Source organism: Cynara cardunculus (assembly GCF_001531365.2).
Source record: "Cynara cardunculus var. scolymus isolate 2C chromosome LG 17, CcrdV1, whole genome shotgun sequence".
Taxonomy (NCBI): Eukaryota; Viridiplantae; Streptophyta; class Magnoliopsida; order Asterales; family Asteraceae; genus Cynara; species Cynara cardunculus.
In genome coordinates, this window is record NC_037544.1 from 6,480,212 (window position 1) to 6,490,779 (window position 10,568).

The 10,568-nt window shown below is 35.0% G+C and overlaps 1 protein-coding gene across 1 annotated transcript; it reads right to left on the reverse strand.

Annotated features, from left to right (window-relative positions):
* LOC112500123 (protein PELPK1-like) lies at window positions 1-886 on the reverse strand. Its single transcript, XM_025103433.1, has one exon. It carries the CDS (start codon window positions 850-852, stop codon window positions 157-159), a length of 696 nt encoding a protein of 231 aa, XP_024959201.1. The 5' UTR covers window positions 853-886; the 3' UTR covers window positions 1-156.
* Window positions 887-10,568: the final 9,682 nt, after the last annotated feature.

Sequence of the window (10,568 nt, forward strand, 5' to 3'; positions counted from 1 at the left end):
ATAAATTCAACATAAATAAATTGTTCGTCATATAACAGAACAACATACACCATATAAATAATCATTCAATCTTCAGGGAACACTCTAAATGACAAATCTCTTGGAAGTAACATTAGTAGTAATGAGTAAATCACAAGCTTTCACAAAAGTAGGTCTCTAAGGATGGGGTAGGGAAGGTTTTGGGAAGTCCTTGGGCAACTCTGGTACTTCTGGTTTGGGCAAGGTGGGCTTAGGAAGGTCATGGATTTCTGGCACCTTTGGTACTTCTGGTTTGGGCAAAGTAGGCAACTCCGGCTTTGGAAGCTCAGGAAGTGCAGGTTTCGGAATTTCAGGAACTGTAGGCTTCGGGATCTCTGGAACTGTGGGCTTCGGGATCTCTGGAACTGTGGGCTTCGGAATTTCAGGAACAGTGGGTTTTGGGATATCAGGAAGTGTGGGCTTCGGAATCTCAGGAACAGTGGGTTTTGGAATCTCAGGAATTGTGGGCTTCGGAATCTCAGGAAGTGTTGGCTTTGGAATCTCAGGAACAATGGGTTTTGGAATCTCAGGAAGGGTGGGCTTCGGAATCTCAGGAAGGGTGGGCTTCGCAATCTCAGGAATTGTGGGTTTTGGAATCTCAGGAAGTGTGGGCTTCGGAATCTCAGGAACAGTGGGTTTCGGAATCTCAGGAAGTGTGGGCTTCGGAATCTCAGGAATTGTGGGCATTGGAAGCTCTGAAAGTTCAGGCTTTGGAACCTCGGGTATCTCCAAAAGATTACGTGCCTCAGCACTGATCATCCCACCACTTATTGACGCTAAAGTGATCGAAACTAGTATGAGTCGTAGGAAGGAAATGAGATAGGAATTATCCATTGAGATTGCGTTGGATTGATGAAGCCGATCAATAACTAAGAAGGTGTGTGAGTTGGATTGGGAATATATGTTTGTGGATTTGGATTTATATAGAAGATTGAGTCATGGAGAAGAGGGACCCATTGATGATGAGTTGGTGGGAATGAGAAAGAAATTGTCATTTTTAGTTCAACTTCTCATCTGTACCTTAGAAATTGTCCTACCTTGTCAAACTTGAGAGGGAGTGGGGTTGGAAAAATGCTCATCTTTTTATTTATTTGAGAGCTTCTTATGTCTGATTATAATTAAGTCACTTAATCAATTAGTATGTTATTCTTTGTTGAACTACGTACATGACGCTGTTGATCAACTTTTGTTGTTCAACATTTAAACTCTATCCACATTGCTTGATTATTTTATATATTGTTTGAAGTAATTGTAATTGTAATTGTCTTTGAATCTCTTCTTTAATTTCTTATATAATATTACACTTTAAGTATTCTTGTGTTTATTATATCATAATTTGAATTCTTTTTAAACACAATTTCACTCATTAATTGTGGTAAAACTTTTAAAATCAATTTTTTAATTACTAATTACGGCTAACTAATACATTTAAAAAAAAAAAAATTCAAGTTTACAACTCATATATGTACAACTTGTTAAAGTTTTACTTTTGAATCTATATGCTAATCAATGAAGGCGTCCAAATAGAAGATAAACGTTGATCTAGCTCTACTATACGCAGGGGCGGTGCTAGGAATTTATGTAAGAGGGGTCCGACAGTTGTACTTTGTTCTAAAATAACAACCATAAATATTGTTATGGTTTCCGTTAGTTTTTCAAAACCATTTTCTAAACAAGAAGTATTTTGAGGCGGTGATGTATTTGCTCGGGAACAAAAACCGAATAACATTTTCATCAAATGTTGGGTAAAAATGAGTTGTATCTTGGCAGGACAAAGCCAAAGGTATGTTTTATCAAGTCATGTAACAACAATGTTTGCGGTCATGGCGTGTTTGCTCCTCTTTCCTTGATATCAATCTACATATCTAAGTTTTGATTGCCACAACACACCATGTAATTTCTTCAATTATATGATCCGATCCCTCTTATTTGATTAGTCGTAATTTATATTTTATTTTTTTATATAATAATATTATCTTTTCCAAAATATTAGAAAACAATTATAAGCTTTTCCATAAATACTATTTCTAAATTGCATCTGATAAATATAATTTAGTAACTTAAATTTTTTCATGAACCCATAAAAATAAAATGACTAAAAGGGGCTGTTTACTTATGACTTAATGGGCTTAATTGAACTTCCGGCTTATTCGCACAGTTAAAATTGAGTGTTTACTTGGAGCTTATTCGCATAGTTCATGACTTATTCACACAGATGGATATGGATTGTTGTCTGCATTCAGCAAAAAAAAAAGACCCACCTACCCCTAAGTTTTCATGAACACTCCTCCTCAAGACACGCCTCCTTTCAGTCTCCTTCAATACACGCCTCCTTTCTGTCGATTTCTTCTTCCTTTCTGGTTACCGGCGATTTCTCCTTCCATCGAGTCTTCTTCGGTTTCTTCTTCAATTTTCAGCAACATATCGATTTCTCCTTTCAAAACCCTAATAAAACAAACCCAAAAATTCAAAACTTGCTCTGCATCCGTACAGAAGCTCCCTTCTCCAGAGCTCCGCAACCATCATCTCCTTCATTGCTATTCACTCTATAACCCTTTTGTTTGATAGTTCAACAACTTTGAATCTTTCTAGAAACAGTTCATGGAGCAAGTATTCGGCTCTGAAAGTTGCAACTCTTCTCCTTTTCACCTCCAAATTTCCGAAGATCTTCGTTCATGGATGGTTGTTGGATTTGGATTCTTTAGACCGGTGCATTCTTTTGTCATTGGTAGTCTTCCGTTTCTGAACATTTTAGAATATGTCACTGGTTGTTGGATTTGGGTTCTTTAGACTGGTGCATTTTTCTGTCACTGGTTGTTGGTGGGTTTTTAGGGTTTTTTGAGCTCATAAATTTCATGGGAAGTGTATGAGATTAGGTTGAATGGACATATCGGAGATCATCAAACATATTGTAGATCGTCAATAAATTCGCTAAGGTTTGTAAATTTAGGTCGATTGGAGTATTCTCCTCTGAAAACCATAGTCATTTTCATTAGCAGGAATTCTTTAATGATGTGAAAGAATGTTCAGTTCATTGAGGGTAAAATGGTCAATTTTGCCATTCAGATCATTGATTCAGAAGAAAAAAGAAACAACACTGCATGTTTATCTAGACAGACAAATTTATTCAAACAGAATAATTTATCCATACAAGATTTAATAGAAAATTTGGTAAACAGCCCCTAACCCATATCGCTATTTTATGCGTTGAATTTTTAAGATCTAACACTTGGGTATATAAATGAAAGAAACAAGGTTAAAGAGCAAAACTTGATAATTTTTAAGATCTAACACTTGGGTATATAATTTTTAAGTTCATCCATAAAATGCATGAATTATGTGTAAGAAGGTATAGTAGGCTTACACAAGAGATTTAGGGCTGTTCGGTTCATTTTTGTTAAAACCTATATAGATAAAGTTGTCTGTATGATATAACATAAATTGTTATTCGGTTATTGAATTGAATAAACAGTCTGGATATCTAAAATTTGCATTTTACCCCTCAGTCTTTTTTTAGCCCCAATTCCAAACTACTTCACTTTCAATCATATCAAACCCAAATTAGAACAAATTAATTCTCGAAAATATCAAGCCCTAATAATTTTGTCAAATCTAAATTTTTTAATTGAAGTCAATTATCAAATCTTTAATTGTTGGTGGGATTTTGGATGTTATTTACCAAATCCTTCCAGAAAAATATTTAATTCTTGTGGTCCTATAGAAAAAACATGACAGAAGCAGCAGAGAGGGAGGATGAAAGAAAAGAAAAAAGGATGAAGCAACAGAGAGGAGAATGCATAAAGTCATGGTTCTTGAAGCCACCTCCTGCCATGGAAGCCACCAAAACCAACCCGCCTTCATCCTTTGCCATGGAAGCTATAAATTTTAAAAACCCACCCCATCTCCATCTCGTGCAATGGGAGCCACCGAAAACCTTCAGTTCATCACCCAACCCATTACCTGTTATCTCGTGAGAAAGAGAGGGAAAAGAAGAGGGGGGCTGAGAATGAAGATGATGGCGGTTGACCGACGATGGCAAGGGAAGCTCCGATGACGTAAGAAGGTGTTGTTTTAAGTAGAGCCTTAAGGGATGAAGATGGAGGCGGTGGGTTCATTTTTGTTATTGAAGATGAGATTGTTTGTTAAAAGAAGAGTATTTAAGTAAAAAATTTGATTGAACGTAGACAAGTGCCCTTCTCAAAAGATCTTGACCAGATTAAGCCATAGTCGAATAGTCATTTATGGCTGAGCGAATAAGCCATACGGGCTACACAGTACATTAAGCCACAACCGAACAATCCCTTCGGGGCTAAGCACCATTCCGCCCCCTACTCCCTCAATGAAACTATATAGAAGAATTCTCGATCACTAAAATTAAAAATTGAATAATATAATTTATACAAAAAAGAACTTTATAATTATATTTTGACACATATCTACGTATATTTTTCAGGTTTTTCTTTTATGGGATCTTCAAATTATCAAAAAGAGTTTTAATCACCATTTGTAATTTATGTTTTACATAAACTTAAGATTTGGATTTTATTTTTTGGTAAAGAGTTACATGAATTTTCCATTCTAGTTTTCCATTTTTTTTTATTTAAAGCGAGTCCGGTCAATATTGACAATCTCTTCAATAATCACGGATGATGGTTCTTGTGTGAATGGACTCACCACACCCATATTAGTGATGCAATCAGATATTATTATGAGATATTTATTGAAATAATAAGAGTTTATTTATTATGATACCTCTATTTACAGAAGATGATCAACGTTCATTAATTATGATTAACGTTTTAGATAAAAAAAAATAATCGAGATATATTTATGAAACCAAGTATTCATTAGAGTAGATAAATGGTTGAGACTAGTTTATATAGTTTATATTAACTAGATAGTTTGCTTTGGAAACTCCCTATGTATATGTGTGTGGAGGTTCAAATAATAGAGAAGGTGAAAGTAAATGATTCATACAAAAATCATTGATAAAAGGAAACATGAGTATGTATATACATTTTCATTGTGAATAATTAGTAAAGGGTTCACACACACACATACACACACATATATATCTCTTAATGGATTTTATTTCCAGATTTACCAATCATGATTCACATATGAATCATTTATTTTTATATTCTTAACTTTTTTTTGTCTTCTTTATTTAAACCTTCCTTGTATATACATATAGGTGTAGGTTCAAACGAGAACATCTCCATTTTACGAGAACGCGAGAACACCCTTATCACATGTGATAATACGTGTGAGGAGACCCTGTGATGTGCGGACGACGTGTTCTACGACTTAGGTCGCGCCAAAGGTTGTATGCGTATATGATTTAGCATTACATGTGATGGTCTTGATAGATTGTAATATCATATCAACAACACCCTTATCACATGTGATAATATGTGTGAGGAGACCCTGTGATGTGCGGATGACGTGTTCTACGACTTAGGCCGCACCAAAGGTTGTATGCGTCTATGATTTAGCATTACATGTGATGGTCTTGATAGATTGTAATATCATATCAACAACACCCTTGTCACATGTGATAATATGTGTGAGGAGACCCTATGATGTGCGGACGACGTGTTCTACGACTTAGGTCGCGCCAAAGGTTGTATGCGTCTATGATTTAGCATTACATGTGATGGTCTTGATAGACTGTAGTATCATATCAACAACACCCTTATCACATGTGATAATACGTGTGAGGAGACCCTGTGATGTGCGGACGACGTGTTCTACGACTTAGGCCACGCCAAAGGTTGTATGCGTCTATGATTTAGTATTACATGTGATGGTCTTGATAGATTGTAGTATCATATCAGCAACACCCTTATCACATGTGATAATACTTGTGAGGAGGCTTAGTGGTGTAAGGGAACTTGGCCCGCAACCAATATCACATCGAAAATCGTTCGCATATCTGATTTAGTAATATCAGACAAATTTATTTGTAGAATATATGCTATGTGCTAGGATAGAAATGATGTGGCAACTTTATGAAATCATGAAGTGTTTCATGAATGTGGATGCTCTAACGGAGCTGATGCAGCAGGGTGAAAGATCCAATAACAGGCACATGATCATTGATTTGCCATTTTATATTTTTCCACTTGATTTTCTAGGACATATGTGTTTCATCTTGATTCTTTTTCAAGTTGTAAGACATTTAGGGGTCATGATCTCCACACATAAGTTGCTTCCACCGTCAACAGCCATGAAATAGAAACTGATTCCATAATCTATCTATACTGTATGACAAAACAGTGAAAAACACATAATAATGATACATATCAGACACTCTCTGAGATGACAAAGATCTTGGTAGCAACAGCAGTAATAGTAAACTTAACAAATCACCACTGTTCTTTATAAGGAAGTGCATGCTTGCTAATTGTAGGTAAACTTAACAAATCAATATATGACAAAACAGTGAAAAACACATAATAATTGTAGTCGTAAACTTAACAAATCACAAGTCTTCCCATTATGCTTCCCCAAAAATTTCAAGGAGTGACACCCGTGATAATAATATTCCTTTGCCTGTAAATTATACGACTATCAATGTAAAAGACTAGATTCGTTTATCAATGTAAAAGACTAGATATCACTAAAAAACAACGCACAACGAACACATACGGACGTGGTTCACTTGATCTTTGTGATCAAGCTAATCCACAACGACACTAGTATAAGGTGTATTATTGATCATAAAGTTGGGGTATACAGTTACTTTGGGTCTGTATTTATTAGAGTTTCAACTAAGTCAAATTTCCATGTGCGTTGGGCTTAAGTTCTTGAATTGCCTTCTGGGACGCTACCATGAACATGGAATTGGAAACCCCTTTCAAATCAATATTTTTTTGCTTGATGCGAGTAAATCAATAACTAGCTTTCACGTTTGATTTCCTTCAATAGGTGGAACATCATGTTATGAATACATAAACATGCATACATCTCATTAACCCATGAATTAAATTAAGTATATAATCGTAAGCGAGTAATCGAACATACCGGGAACGTTTGATGAAGAGATCGTGGTTGTGTTGGTTTGTTCTTGTTCCATCCTTACCAGATCCACACTAAATTCTTATTCCATGATGGATTGGTTAAAACAGAGGGTTTGTGTTATGTGTATGGATATGAACAATATGGCGTCAAAAATGAATTTATAAAAGATGAAGAGGCATGAAAACGGTCCTTCCATCAAGGCACCATTTCATGATACGCTTTCTCAAATAACTGCCATATATATATATATATATATATATACATTTTCCATATATATATATATATCATATATATAATAATAAATCATTTAATTGTTAATAGATAATTATCTTGTTCTCTTATATATATGTATATGTATGTACATATATATATATATATTACAATCTCCCACTGAACAAGATAATCTTAAAGTAACAATTAAACTGAATTGTGCACTTGATTTACAATTATATCATCTGTGCAGGCTTCTTAACAATTGAAATTAATCATTAGATCATAGAAGTTTACTGATCAATAAAATTGTACAGACTTCTATGGTCATAATGTTAAAATCTCAATCAGATACTTATTTTGATTGGCACCTTTATCCTTATATTCAACCAATTACTGAAAAGACTTTAATTTGCAAAATAATACTTTTATACATTCATGTGAATATCTTAATTTGTACAAGTCTTAATTTCACAGAATTTGTAAAAGTTTTTGCATTAAATACATATATAATATGTGTTCATAGTACAAGGAGATATAAACTGTATTGTTGCAACTTGTCAATCCTTTTAACAATCAATCGAATTTGATATCCCCATATTCTTAACGTGTCCTTTAAAGCATTCAACTGGAAGTGCTTTTGTAAAAGGATCCACCAATTGCTCCTTCGTACCTATCTTCAAAACTTCTATTTCCTTGTCTCTGACGTTCTCCCTTACTGCAAAATATTTGACGTCTATATTTCTGGAACCACTACTTCTTTTATTGTTCTTACTAAAGAACACGACATCGGCATTGTTGCAATACATTGTAAGTGGCCTTTCTATTGAATCCACTATTTTCAATCCARCGACAAAATTTTTAAGCCAAATTGCATGAGATGTTGCATCATAGATTGCAATATACTCTGCTTGGAAAGTAGAAGTAGCAGTCAGGGATTGCTTACTTGCTTTCCATGATATGGCTCCTCCTGCCAACATAAAAATGTAACMAGAAGTAGACTTAAGATCGTCGTGGTCTTGCTTATAGGAAGCATCAGTGTAACATTCTATTTTTAGCTCTTGATTATTAATTCCTTTATATGACAGCATGTAATTCATTGTCCCTTTTAGGTATCTTAGTACCTTCTTTCCTGCAACCCAATGTGCATGACCAGCATTGGATTGAAATCTGGACAACATGTTTACTGCAAAGGCTATATCTGGCCTAATACATACTTGTGCATACATCAAGCTTCCTACCAATCTTGCATATGGAACTTTGTCCATTTCTTTTCTTTCCAATGTATTATTAGGACATTGTCCCTTATGCAATTTATCTCCTTTTGAAATTGGTGCATCACCACTTCTACAATTATCCATTCCAAACCTTTTCAGTACCCTTTCAATATATCCCTTTTGTGATAATCCCAAGGTTCGAGTTTTTCTATTTCTTGTGATCTCGATTCCCAATACATAGTGAGCTTCTCCCATGTCTTTCATATCAAAGCTTTTCATGAGAAAGGCTTTTGTAGTTTGTAGAAGTTTCTTACTGTTAGTGGCCAGTAAGATGTCATCTACATATAGTATAAGAAATATAAAATTTCTCCCCTAGTCTTTGAGTATATGCATTCATCCAACTTGTTTTCCTCAAAGCCAAAATTACTCATGACAGTATCGAATTTCTTATACCATTGCCTTGATGCTTGTTTTAAACCATAAATGGATTTATTCAATTTGCAAACTTGATTATTATTAATTGCAAATCTTTCTGGTTGAGTCATATGTATTTCCTCTTCCAAGTCTCCATTCAAGAAGGCTGTCTTTACATCCATCTGATGCAATTCTAGATCGAAATGAGCTACAAGGGCCATTAGGACTCTGAATGCATCCTTAGTCGAAACTGGTGAAAATGTTTCGTTATAATTGATGCCTTCCTTTTGATTGTAACTTTTAGCCACTAATCTGGCCTTGTATCTTTCAATCTTTCCATTTGCATCCCTTTTGGTTTTAAACACCCATTTGCATCCTATTGTCTTTATAGAGTTTGATTTGTCAATTAGATCCCAAGACTTTATTGTTTGACATGCTTGTCAATTCATCTTCCATGGTTTTCAGCCATTTGTCTTTGTTAGATGATTCCATAGCTTCCTTGAAACTAACTGGGTCATCATCTTCCCCCAAATCAAACTCCATTTCAGTTAAGTATACATGGTAGTCATCAGGTATTGCAGATCTTCTCTCTCTTRTGGATCTTCTTAAAGGTTMTGTAGTATGTATTGGTTCATGTGGTTGATCAGTCACAGGTTCAGGTACATGTTCARCCTCAGGTTSATGTATGTGAGCTTGTGACRATTCCAAAGATGGATTATCAGGGACTTGATCTATATTTTCAGTTATACTGGTACTTACAATAGGTATGGGTTGCAATGCAATATTCCYATCTTYAGGGATTRAAGATAGGTCATCTTCATGGTAAGTCATCCAGTTATCCAAATTTTGAGGAATTTGAGATGAACTTCCTATGTCATCATCTTCATTGAATATCTCATCGTAAAATATTGCCTTATTTGTTTCAAAAATTCTGTCCTCTTCCTGGGTTATAAAACTTATAACCCTTTGATTTTTCTGAGTATCCAATGAAGAATGCTGACAATGACCTTGAATCCAGTTTACTTAATTTTTCAATATGGTATTCTCTGTTCTCTGCCTTACATCCCCATACATGAAAATGGTTTAGACTAGGTTTGTAGCCATTCCACAGTTCAAAAGGTGTACCTTTTATTGCCTTGGTTGGTGCTCTGTTGCATATGTAGTTTGCTGTCTTTAATGCTTCTCCCCATAGGAATTTTGGTAAGCTGGATCTYGYGAACATGCTTCTCACCATGTCCATCAATGTTCTGTTCTTCCTTTCTGCCACCCCATTTTGTGTAGGAGTATAGGGCATTGTGTATTCAGCTTTGATTCCTACTTGTTCCAGATATATGGCAAATGGTCCTTTGTGCTGTCCCTTTTCAGAATATTTTCCGAAATATTCTCCTCCTCTATCTGACCTGACTATTTTGATGATTTTCTCAGACTGTCTTTCTACTTCTGTCTTAAATTGTATGAAACAATCCAAGACTTGTGACTTTTCAGTCATTAGAAAAATATGACAAAATCTTGAAAAATCATCAATAAATGTAACAAAGTATTTGTTACCGCATATTGTCTCAATTGGGAAGGGTCCACATATATCTGTATGAATTAATTCCAGAATGCATTGACTCCTCTTAGATGAGAAGTTCCTGGAGTTGGTCATTTTTCCTTTGAGACAACTTACACAAGTCTCAAAGTCAT

What these genes read in the sequence shown, in the direction of transcription:
- LOC112500123 (XM_025103433.1), bottom strand. Translation starts at nt 852, where the DNA reads ATGGATAATTCCTATCTCATTTCCTTCCTACGACTCATACTAGTTTCG.